The sequence below is a fragment of the Manacus candei genome, unplaced genomic scaffold (genome assembly GCF_025592945.1).
Source record: "Manacus candei isolate 608988 ecotype Guabito, Panama unplaced genomic scaffold, ASM2559294v1 h1tg000114l, whole genome shotgun sequence".
NCBI classification, from domain to species: Eukaryota; Metazoa; Chordata; class Aves; order Passeriformes; family Pipridae; genus Manacus; species Manacus candei.
The window spans coordinates 3,125,055-3,138,430 of NW_026138162.1; the positions used below are offsets into that span (position 1 = coordinate 3,125,055).

The following is a 13,376-nucleotide window of genomic DNA, read 5'->3' on the forward strand; positions in this document are numbered from 1 at the left end:
TGCCCAGGAGGCAAATACAAACGGTACACTTCACCTCCAAAAAGTGTTGTTGGCATGTGAATGTAGAACACATTAAAATCCCTTTTAGCCCAGTGGAAATACATGGCTTGCTTTCCTCCCATGTGTACACCTTGAAACACGCATCTTAATTGCTAAGTTGAAGTCAGTTTGAATGTATAGTTTTCCATTAAAAACAGTTTATAGAAATGCATGCACAACACAGTAATCTGGTCAGGAAAATGCCAGTTCCATTTCTGGGGCATTCAACATCAGTTCCCTTACTTAAGATGCTTCAGAATTCTGGATCCCATTTTCACTGCAAAAGCTAGAAATTCATTATGTTAAGCCCTGAAATAGCTTTCCCTTGAGAAAAATTAAAGGTACAGAGGTAGGAAATTGTAGTAACCAACCCTATGCCACTGAGCAGTAAATGTCAAATAAGGGAAGGACACTACTAAAGGTAACATAATTCACATTAGAGTAAAATAATAGATAAAATGTTGATAATAAAACAGAAAGGAAGGAAAGGTAACAAAGAGAAGTTCAGAAGACAGAGTCCTTTTCATAGTTATGAGACATATTTCAACCTCTATCCTAAATCTTTTCATGAGAACTGACCTTGAAAACACATCTGACTTCCCCTATTAGCACTAGCATTCAATCTTGTTTTAAGGAACAAAAACGTTTTCTCTTTTTGTTCTCTCATATCTCTTAACCTGAGCCTCCAGACCAACCAATTCTCTGTATTCAGTTCCAGCTGATTGATGCTGACACGTCATAAATGTGCTTGATAGCACATCACTTAGATTATCCTGACACCCAGTTTACATTCATTTTGAATCTTTATGTTGATCACTGGAAAAAATATTGCTGTAAGAGAAAAACACCACCAGTGCTGACTGGTTTACATACATAAACATGTGAGTGGGAAAGCATTAGTTTTAACCTGCCTGTTGCTTGGTACAAGGCTTCAGACTGTTGACTATTTTTTCAGTGAAGTCATGGATGTCAGCTTAGATACAAAGAAGTTTTCTTCAGAGATTCATATTTTTAAATACTGAATGTTGATACTTGACATTCTTAAAGGATTTTTTTGTGTCACAACAAAATCATAATCAGGTTTTATACCTCTAACTGTTCATACACATTTTTAGTTTAAAAATTTTATATAGACTATATACTTTGCCATACATATATTTATATAATTAAGCACATAGACAGCAATTAAAGAATGAATATAAACTGTTGAGACAATAACAGAGTGAAGTTGTGCCTATGAGACTGTGTCAGCAGTTTGAATAACATGTTCAATCAGTGTATTCTGGAGAGCCAAAATACTCTTACAGAAATTCACTGAGAAACAAAGACCATGTCATGTAATATTGCTCCAATTTAGACTTTTTTTTCAAATAGACAACAAACATGCTATAACTTCATGTAATATGAGAGTTTCCCAGAATAGCCCACTTACAGAAGCATGAAAAAACTAATTATTCCTATAAAAATAGGTCTTCTTCCTAAGTTTGTTTTCATGTGAAGACAATGTGAAACTCTTTTCCTGTTTCTAATTAGTACATCAGTGTCATCCCACTGCCGTCCCTCATTCTAAAAATAATCCTCTCCTAGACCACAGGAAATCTAGCTCATGGCAGCTCACTTAGTACAAAACTTAAAAAGTTAAACTTAGCACTTGTTAATGCATGACTTAGTCCCTGAAGGTACAGCACTACAAACACGTGCTTCACTGCATTTCATTAAAATGTATCTAGCTTTTCTGAAGGGCTTCAAATTCCTATAAGTAAGAGCATTGGAAATAGCACAAAAGTAAAACACGTGACCAGATACTGTTTTAAGTACCACCCAAATTGCTGCATGACCTTGAAGAAAGCTGTCTGGAAAACAAATTTGTTGAGATAATACATTCTACAGGCAAGTATTATGCAAGTGAAAAGTTACCAGACTGTTGCAAAGAAATGGATTACAGTCATCCCACATCTCCCCCCTCTTACAGATGACTTGATTCATCTTGCATTGCATTATCAGGATGCTACAGAAGTCATTTAGGGGAAAAAAACCCCCAAAACTATGTGCTATTAGGAGCAGGGAGGTCTCTCAATAATGCAAACAGAACTAACTCAGTTGTTAATTTTTTTACTTCAGATCAGCCACAAAAAAAGGAAGTAAGCAATGTTGGAATACCTGACACGAGGAGGAGAAGTTCTTGTGACTTATAAAGTGAGAACAGGCTATCTATAAATACAATTACTGCATTTGGACCCAGTTAACAATTGTGTTGCAAATTTAAGAAAAAGAAGATTACCTTGCAGTATTCTAGTTCAAAATTTTCAAAAGCTGTAAATTTTTATAGAAGTTGCATTTTAATTTGTTTTTTCTCAGAGAGTAAGGGGATTAAAAAAAAAAGGAAAATATTTTAGCACAAGAGTAGAAAAACAAATTGAACTTTGAAAGAATATTGTGATTAGTTTCCATCCAAAACAGCTGTAAACCAAATTTGAAAGAAGCTGTATGTGATCCTGAAAAAATGTCTTCATGTTTCTCAGTCTTGTGACATTCCTTAGGCTAATAGTGGAAACAGTAGTAAGAGAGGAGAGAAAGATAATTCCTTCCTAATTAAAAAATACATCACTGGGTAGAATATTTGGTCTGAAAAAAAAATTAGAATCTATACAAAAATCTAAGCTGCTGTTATTATCTTGCAGTAATTTTGGAAACCTTGCATCATCCACATTAGTATCAATTTCTGTCTCTTAGTCCACAACACATCTTTAAAATTTATCCCATCTCGCTCACCAGAGTCAATTCATTTTCATGCTCTATGAACTTCTATAATATGTTTTCTATTTCACAGCTGTGCAGTTCATTCAAAATTCTTACTCACTGGTCAGTTTTTGTAGCTCTCTAGGGTACCTAAAAAGCAGTTGGTCATCTACATGAAACTATTTCAGCCTTTTATTTATGACAGCGTTTAGCATTCACAGTTCCTAGCTGTGTCACTCTATACCAGTTGGTTTATTCCCTTCTTTCCTTCCTCTTTTGTGTCTTGGTATCTGCTTTCCTCTTGGAATCACCTTAGCTCTCCATTGTTCTAAAGATCCTGAAAATCGGCTGCTTCTGAAGTCCTGTAGGCTCACAATGGATTTGTAGTTGCCCTGTTCCAATGAATGAATACACATTGCCCTTGTACAACAAGTCTTACAAAAGCAATATATTTAAATCAATTGCTAAGTAGAGCAGTGAACAAGGACAGACAACAGAATTGTAACCTTTCAGCAAAAATCAGTCAGATGCTAACACATGGGGGTTTTAAGCAAATGCTTAGCAGCGCTGAATTTAACTTTGCCACCCTGCTCTTGCTAAATCCTCCAGACTATTTTAGACTCCCAGAGCATATTAGGAAGACAATTACAATCTTCCACAAAGAGAATTGAGCATGTAAGTGAAAAATTAGACCAACCGGGTATCCCAAAGCAGTACAGTGGATTCTAGCTAAACTAAAACAGGCCCCTTTTTTAAGGGTTTTTGTTTGGCAAGTTTTCTTTGTTTCTAGAGGTTTTGGCTTTTTGCTTACAGTAAAAATAGAGAATGCATCTTAGAATCACTGAGCTCAATGCTGGTCAAGGCACCCCAAAAACAGTATACTCCCAATCAGATCAAGTAGGTTAACCATGGCTGATGTACAGCAGCCACGTAGTACAGCAGCACTGCTGTTACTTGAAAAGTTAAAAAATACTCATATCCAGATGTAAACAAACATGCCTTCAAGACTTCGGATGCTTCACTCTGCTCACAGAGAAAGTGAGAGATTTATTAAACCTATTTCCAAAATAGTATTGATCTACATCATCATATTTTAAAATACACACAATCACACCACTTAAATTTATCTTCCACAACACAATCACTGAAATCAGGACTCTGACACACTCTATACCCCTCTGAATTCAGCTGCTTGCTATGCTTCTGTCTGTGAATTTGTAACATTGATCTAAATGTTTCAAATTACTGAACTCTGTCTCAAGAGATATCATTCACAAAATAATCAGGGGAAGGCAAGGATCCTTAAAACAGCTCATACACCTGAGTCAGGTCAAACTATTGTTTACCAGTGAACCATTTTTCTTGGTTTCCTTTCTAATCTACAAGCAGTAAGAGTTATTTCTCAAAAGGTGTTTTGGGGCATATTTCAAAATCATGGTATAGAAACTGTAATTCTGAAACTCAGGTCACTTGCCTGAAGCCGATTCTACCATCTGTTTTATACCCTTGTCCTTCTCTCTTATACAATTTTCCTTTCCTTTCATTTCATATTTAAAATGTTGAAAGTATAAACAGCCTAGTGAGATATCTTCATCAGAGAAATTATTTCAAGAACTGTTTTGCGCTAATGAAGTATATTTTTTTATTTCCTTTTTCATGCATTTTCTATGCTTAGATATCATCTAAATGAAATCAAGCATCCTTATAGCTGTTAAGCAGACAATAGACAATAATTGGATAGTTATCCTAGAAATAAGCATGGAGGATACCTATTACAGTAATGTGAGTTTAATGATAATGTTAAACTCACAGATAGCAGCTTAATGGTACTGAATAACCTGGTCTGTCAGCTTGAAAAGCTAAAAAAAGTCTAAAATTTAATTCTATTCAGATAGAACAGAATTAAATATAAGACTACATTTTAAATCACAGATTCTGAGAATACCACTAAGTGGTATTCTCTATGAGTCGCAAAGTCATTATTAGCCTGGGAATATTTAGATTTCTAATTATTGTAGTGTTCCCTACTAACAGAAATTTTCAATATTCTCTATTTACATCTAGAACAGAAATATGATCTCACCTTTTCACACTAAATTTTTAAAAATCAGGAGAAAGGAAATCCTGCAGAAGGTTCTTCACAAAAGAAACACTTATTCTTCTATGTAAGCAAAATGGATTACGTACTTGTAAACTACAGAAGTTTTGAAGGTAGGAAATTATGAGATAATACACAGAAAATTAGAAATGGAAAGTGCTAAATCCTGCAACAGTTTCATTCCAGTTCTTTGTATCTTATTAGCAATATTGAATTATTCAAAAGAGTTGCTGGGCTTTAAAAAGAATCCTGCATAAGCAAAGGCTATAAATACTTTTTCCCTCCAAAATAAGAGAGGAAAATCCAGCAAGACAGATGTAAAAGCACTAACCTGAGCATATGGGCTGCATTGAAAACAACATCAAATTCCATATTATCGAGTTCAGCTGCCTTTTTTGCCATTTCAGCTGCTTCTATCAGGCGGGATTCTTCAAGGAGGAACTGACCTGCAATGGAGTGCATGACCGTGAGCCCGCAGATAAATAACTGATTTAATATACTACAGAGAGTATAGTCAGGAAAAGGAATCACGAAAAAAAACCAACAAACTAAAAAATCAATCAACAAACAGTTGAATCACATTCAATATTATTTGTTGATTTGCTCTGTGTTTCAGCATCCTCAAAATATAGTCAATGTAAAAAAAATGCAATAAATATGACAGGTAATAACAATATTTGTGGAACATATTTAGGAAAAGTGAGAATAATAGAGTAAAACTCAGCCATCAAGAAATAGTACTTCCAACCTCCAAGAAGCCTGCCATTTGAGAACTTGCCCTTCTGCCTCTACATTTATCTTCATTTCCTCAAGACAAATTGAAGTAAATAACATCTACAAATCAAATACACTCCCATTTTAAAAGCATATCTCAAAATCATATTAAAAGATACATTTTTATATATATCCATGAGAACAGCTTTAGAATTATAAATGATATCAGCATTAAAATTATTATATATGTATACCTTGACAAACTGGTATTTTATCATGTATTGCACTAACCCAATAGGTAGCTCTTTACAAGTTTCCTACATGACTCTTACCTTTTCCATAAAAAAAATAAACAGAAGATAGCTAAAATGAAGTGACTGAATTTTACAAATGATGTTATCATAATCATTAAACCAAGTTTCAACTGAAAAGAATGAATAATTTAAGACTAACTAAACTTTAACTGAAGTACAGCAGTTTCAAAATGGAACATATAAGACATAGTAGAACTCTACAAAAATGAGGTTTTCTTTGATGAAGATGAAAAAGAAATTTGGAAGATACTTAAGCAACCTTATTTTCTGCTCTTTTAAATGATTTTTTCATTCCTAATTCATAAAATCATTATTTTTGCAACAACTTTTTAAAAGATTTCAGCCATCTAGACTCTGTGTCTACATAACTTTATGTTTGGAAAAGCTATCCTCAAGGATGGTGATTATAGATTCCATCATGCCATCCTTCCCTTTTAAATTTATTTTGTAAAGTTAGATCACTCAACCAAAAATTGTCTGCCATGCCATCACTGACCACCAGCCTCTTCAGAAATAATATCCCATGAGCAAATGATTCCCTCTCATAGTGAGGGATTTTCTCTTTTTTTCTTCCCTCCTTTCCTCATGCATTCCCTGTTGCTCACATGCTTGCTATGTGCTTATGCAAAAAATCCAGAAATCCAGTTAGCCAGAGTTAGCAAAGTCTGTACAAACCTAGTGAATCCGGTGATGCAGGAAGGCATGACTCTATTCATATCTGCAAAACTCTTGTAAAAACATTCTGGTGCCTTCCTGCATTCACAGTATAAGGTTTGCTTGTTTTAGTTACATCCACACTCTAATACGTGCTATATTTTGCTGCAGTATAAGGCTTTGTGCTTATTGTGCCCAGAAACAGATGATTTACAAAAAAAATTCTCTCACACTGAACAATAAGTAAATAAATAAATAAATAAATTCTTCAGAATTAGAAATCATGGGTTGAACCATTAGTGGAATTCTTTTAGGAAGGGACAACAAATGCTTACAAAAGCAGTAAATTTGCTTCCTTTTTTTTTTCTTCCCCCCCCCCCCCCCCCCCCGTTTGGGTACAACATCAGGGTATGCCTTATATGTAGCAGGACAAATTGAGATTTGAATCTGAAAATTCTCCAAGTAAAGCTACCAACTACAACAGGCAGTTCATATCTCTTGATTTGGGCTGAATTCCTATTTGAAACAAGCTTGACCAACCAGTATTCCAATTCTCTTCCAAAAAGTGAAGTAAAGCAGTATCCCTAATCTTTAGGTCCATGTTAAAGCAAACCAACCATAAATTGTTAACATTAAGGTTCTTTTGTTAATGAAAGCCCTGGATTAGCAGAATGAAACACTGGTAGCTGGATGTACTATTAATAGATCCAGCCAGAGGGGAAAAGGAGGACATAAGCTTTTATATTTCAAGACAGTGAACATTCAGGAGAATTCTCAAATAAATATATACTTAATTTAGGAAAAATATTTTGCACCTTACAATTTAAAAATAATGTCAACTGCTCATTAAGCAGATTAATTACATAAGGAGAATAAAGCTCTCCTTATTATTGCCAATAAAAAAATTACTCAATGGGTTTTAGAGATAGATCTTTAGAAACATACTTCCAGTTTTCTGTAACACTGAAGCTCAGCAGTGATGTTACCTTACGTGTTCAAGAAACATTTGGACAACACTCTCTGGCACATGGCGTGATTCTTGGTCCTCCCCTGTGCAGGGCCAAGAGTTGGACTCACTGATCCTTGTGGGTCCCTTTCAATGCAGGATATTCCATGATTTCATGAGGCAAACAACCCTTACCTGCCTTAATCATTGCCTGAGTAGAGGTGATTTCATCAGTGGTTGCTGATCAAGCGTTTCCCTGTTTGGATGGGCTATAAATATAATTGACTGCCACCTTCTCAATCTAGTGGAAAAGTAAATACCTGAGCATACAGGTGTGTGGTGGGTTGGCCCCTATCAGCATCCAAGCACTCACGCATCTGCTCATCCCCACCCACTCCAGCAGGGTGATGGGAAGAAACAGGAAGAACAAAAGCAAGAAAATTTGTGCATCAAGATAAAGACAGTTTAATATGTGAAAGAAAAAAAACAACAAAAAAATCAACCAAACAGCAAAGTGAAGAAAATCACTTGCCACTTCTCACATGCAGACTGATGCTTAGCCAGTCTCCAACAAAGCCAAAATCCTTCTTCTTTCTCTACTCCAGTTTTTATTGCTGAACATGATGTTATATGGTTTGTTATGATCTGTTTTATCTATCCCTTCGGCCAGCTCAGGTCAGCTGTCCAAGCTGCGTCCCCTTCCAACCACCTACCCATCCACAGTCTGTGTTAGGGCAGACTAATTGAACGAGAAATCCTTGACACTGCTCAAGCACTATTCAGCAACAGCCAAAACACTAGTGTGTTATCAAGGAAGGCTATTTTAGTCACAAATACAAAACATGGCATCATCCAGGCTGCTATAAAGAAAGTTAATGCTATCCAAGCCAGACCCAGTACAAGGTGGAAACTTTCAGCTGAGAATTGATTTGCCAAGTTCTCCTGAAAGGCATACTAATTTTATTCACACATCTCAATTTAATTTAAAGCACCTAAGCAGAGAGATATCATTTTGAAAACATTAGCTGCCATTCCTTTTAATATTATATACTAAATTCATACAAGAATGAAGTGGATTGGCACTTTACTGCTGCACTTTCTTCAATAAAAAGTAGACTTCTGAACTTTTCCTGTCAAAGCCATATGTTTTCCCAAGAGAAGGGCACTAGCAGGGTGTAACAATGCCAAGGTGTTGAAGGTGGATCAGAAGGTATGATCCACAAGCCCCAAGATCCAGGAACCACTTGTGTGGGTCTAAATTTACATGTAGGATTTTCTCCTATGACAGGCAGCTGGCAAACCTCACGTTCTATGAGACTGTAGTGGGTTTCTGTGGCTGAGTTTTCGTAGCAGGGGGGCTACAGGGGTGGCTGCTGTTAGAAGTTGCTAGAAGCTTCCCCTGTCCTGTGGAGCCAATGCCAGCCGGCTCCAAGATGGACTTCCTACCGCTGGCCAAGGCTGAGCCAATTAGGAGTGACAGTAACGCCTCTGTGACAACATATTTAAGAACAAAAAATTGTTGCACAGAATAAATTCCAGCCAGGGAAGAGTGGAGTGAGAACATGGGAATAACAACATAGACACGAAGGTCTGTGCAGAAGGAGGGGCAGGAGGTGCTCCAGGTGCTGGAGTTGAGGTCCCTGCAGCCCGTGGTGCAGACCATGGTGGAGCAGCTGTGCCCGTGCAGCCCATGGAGGACCATTGGGGTGTAGAGACCCACCTAGAGCCCATGGAAGAGCCCATGCTGGAGCAGGTGGATGCATGAAGGAGGCTGTGACCCCATGAGAGGCCCAGGATGGAGCAGGGTCCTGCCAGGGACCTGCAGCCTGTAAAGAGGGAAGCCCACGCTGGAGCAGGTTTTTTGTGGTAGGATTTGTGGTCCCTGTGGGGGACCCACGTTGGCACAGCTCATTCATGAAGGACTGCACCCCATGGAGGAGTGACCCATGGGACAGCAGTTTGGGAAGACCTGCTGCCCGAGGGATGGACTCACGCTGGAGAGGTCCATCAAGGACTGTCTCCCATGGGAGGGACCTCATGGGAGCAGGGGAAGGATTCCTCTCCCTGAGCAGTGGCAGAAACAACAACTGAGTGTAACCCACATTCCCCGTCCCCCTGCACTGCTGGGGGGGAGGAGGGAGAACACAGAAGGAAGGAGGGGTGGGGAAGGTATTTTTAAGACTGTTTTATTTCTCACTCTTTGGCTCTTATCCTGTTAGTAATAAATATAATACTATCCCCACTTTGAGTCTTGTTTTGCCTGTGAAGGTAATCAGTCACTGACCTCTCCCAGCTCTTATCTCTACTCATGAATTCTTAGCTGGTTTTTTTTCTCCCTCCTCTGTCCAGTTGCAGAGGGAGGGTGAGAGAGTAGCTTTAATGGGTACCTAGTATCTGGCCAGGGTTAACCCACTACAGATTTTTTCTGTATTCTCATTATCCCAGCATCGAAGCAGCCCAGTAGGAATCCACTCACCAGGCTGGTGGCTGAAATCTTTCCGCAAGTCCCGGAGTTCTGATGAGTTCAGGGACTGGGTAACCTCGGTTTCCTGTTTGATTCATCTGACTTCCTCTGTTGAAGGACTGGCTCTTTGATCCGCCCCTTCTCATCCTTCTTTTTGCTAGAAGCTTCTTCTTTTTCTTCTTCCTCCGTTACTAATCGCTGATATAGACCCACCACAGAGACACTGCCCAACACCACCTTTCTTATTGCAGGTGTCATGATTCTTACTGTTGCCAACAACATAAATTACGGTAGCCTGATTGTTTTTTGGAATCAGAACCAGCTTTTGAGAAAACAGCCTTCTACAAGCTCTGAATCCCACATTTTCCTTCTCCAAGGAAAGCATATTTTTCTTTACTATTCTTCTAAACTGGAAGTAGGAAATCCATAGTCCACCTTCCAATGTGACCTTCAGCAACACTTTGCCTGGAACATTACTTTTTAAAATAGAATTTTCCACCTTTCTTGCTAGACAGCACTGAGTTGAGTGCAAATGTGCAGTCAGGAGTTTTTAAAGACCTTTGACAGCAGAGAACTGATTCAATACTTCACAATCCTCTTAGTTATTTTTTCCCTAAAGTATCTAGGAATCAGAAATAGCATTAAAGCTGCTGAATTCTGTACCTACAGCCTTGTTCAAACTTATTTTTTCCTGCAAATCATCAACAGTGTTTTTTGACTCCCTACTTGACCAAAAATTTGAGAGGTAATATATGCAATCTACTGAAAAGTAAGATAAAAGTATGTATGTAAACAACAACAAAAAGTCCAGTTTCTGGCATTAAAAAGAACAACTTATTTTCATCTTTTATCAATTTTTTAAACAAATATTTATCCACAGAAATGAAAGCATACAGTTTTCTATCCTGTATAACTGTCTCTCTAAAATGATCATGAACATTTGTAAAGCACTTTGTTAAAAAGCACCATGAACAATTTAAAAGCCATACATCTGAACTGGTAGTTCTGCTGCTTTATTGTAATAAGAAAGGTATTAATTGGTTGGGATATGTCTATGTGTAGTAATCTCTTATGTTCAGAGCACAAAGGCATTAGTGTGTTCCTCTAGAATGGGCTTAACTATTCCTTGTAGGCACTATGAGCTTTTATTTTATTAGATAGAAGTGCAATTTGCTTATTTAGTAGATAACAGTGCAATTTGCACCAATCTTTCTTCAGTTGAAATGTTCTCTTTTTTACTCACTGGCAAATATTCAAAGGTACTTTGTCCCAGAACAGAGAAGATTTCTGAAATAGCTCTTTTTGTTGCTGTTGCTTTTGAAAAGAACCATCTTGAATGTTCTCAGAATGCTGTTGGTTCTGCACTTACTCATATTTCAATGACTTAGACTATCTTTAGTAATCCAAGCAAAGCCAAGTAAACTATCTTCTGTATAAGAATGTAAAAACTTCCAATAGTACCATAATAGGAATTTGCTTCTTTTAATATACATTTGTCACCAAGTCTTCTGCTTCTTATCCTCTTAAAAAGTTTTCTACTTCCACAACATGAAGAGTGCTCTATCTAGACCCAACTGTAAAAAAAATAAACTTCACTATAAGTTCTTTCAGCATATTCAACACTGAGGATTTGAAGCTGAATATATGCTAGTGCTTTCAAAACATTTCAAGTTTCAGCAGAAACCAGAAGAGGGATAGGGTTCTGGCTGAACCAATGCATTGTATTTTGTCTTTGAAGCACAGTAAGGATGCAAGATCATGTCTTGAGAACTATATTCTTAGTGATATGAGCAGATCCACCACTGAAGCTTGCTGAACTTCAGCTCTGCTGAGACAATGCAGAGCAAAAGAGCAGATGCAAATAGAGCTTTCTATATAGAAAACTGAAATAGCATTCTGTGGAAGAAATGAGGAGAGACCTTGTCTGTAAGTTGATTTCCAAAGCTTTTAAGGTGATGAATCAAGGTTGCAAGATGCAAAGTCAACAGACATGACCTAATGTAACTGTTTCCTTTAAGACTTTCAAAACAGATTCATTGGCTGTGAATCAGAAGTTCCCAGAGCAAGGGAATGTTTAAAGATTGGCTTTCCAGGCCTGTTAAGACGATTTCTTGCTGAATGTGCTGGTTGTGACAGGAGAAACAAAGACAATTTACATCACAATCACCTAAATGGTAGCAGTATTTCTTTTTTTTGCTGCTCCTTATATGCCATTCCATCTTAATCTAAAGCTGTTCTCTTGGTTTCTTGCTGGAAAGAATTCTGGAGACTTTATCCTTTCAATTGGTTCCCATGGAGAAAATTATTCCATGCAAATAAAATATACAGAAACACTATGCAAGCCAGTGGGTGCTGCAATATCAGTATATGCACTGGCTTGGAAAAAACTTTATTAGCCTTTTTCTTTGTCTGAAAAAGTTATCTGTTGCAGTTGTGCTAAATGTACCACTGGATGTCATCCAGAGCATGATCAGAGATAAAGAGAGAAAAAATTAACTTGCAAACCTTTGGGACTTGATGACTGAACTTGTGATCACATCTGGATCACTGGAAGCTCTCACTAAAACAAAAGATTAATGATGAAAATACAAACTACAGGGACCTCATGATTTACAGATACTGTCATTTCCCAAACACCTGGTGATGTATAAGTTTGGAAATGTGAAATCTGGATGGGAAAAAACTATCCAGTTGTACTTCTGTAACAGTCTCATGCTATCTCTAAAAAAATCCTCATGAGATAGTACTCATAGATCAAAACATATGATCATTAGCAAAGAAGTCTCCAGGGTTGTTTGTGTCACATGCTTTTTCAGTTCCTGCAGAAACCCTACATTTTGGCAACATGGAAGAAGCATAAAGCCACATTTTTAGATCTGTCTCTGATCTGCAATATCTATACCATATCTCTTGAGCAGTCTAGTATATTATGCTGAGGAAGCAGAGTCAACCACGTATTTGAGATGTCAGAATGATTAGATTTAAGGATAAACTCAAGGGAAGAGGCAGACTAAATGGAAATTCCACAGCATTTAAGGTTGGTGACCTAGCTTGCTTGGAAATACTCCATTGCATTCCACCTCAGTGACTGGTACTAAAGGAAGTTTGGAACAAATAGTTATTATAGTGGTCTGTAATAATCTTCTTTTAATGTTTTGTGATCACAACAGCCTAAAGAGCAACAAAAAGGATTTCAGGTTGGTGGATTCTTCTGAATAGCTCAGCTTCTGGTATATTTTCCAGTTTCAGTTTGGAAGTAAGAAATACTGTCTTGTCTGTTAGTTCTAGCTAAAGATTTTCTAAAATCAAAGTTATTACAGAGAGTTCTGGAAACAGAAAGGTCAGAAGCTTAATCAAGTCTTTCTGCAAGACAGTTACATCTCCTTCCCATTTTGGGTCTAGGAATCC

At 37.3% G+C, this 13,376-nt stretch overlaps 1 protein-coding gene across 3 annotated transcripts in view; it reads right to left on the reverse strand.

Moving 5' to 3' along the window:
• TMTC2 (transmembrane O-mannosyltransferase targeting cadherins 2) overlaps nucleotides 1-13,376 on the reverse strand; it is a 244,057-nt gene that overhangs the window by 23,577 nt on the left and 207,104 nt on the right. For all 3 annotated transcript variants that reach the window (XM_051770040.1, XM_051770037.1, XM_051770039.1), the window contains one exon: nucleotides 5,208-5,322. In XM_051770040.1, coding sequence (XP_051626000.1) covers nucleotides 5,208-5,322 — 115 coding nt within the window. The remainder of the gene's footprint in view (nucleotides 1-5,207; nucleotides 5,323-13,376) is intronic.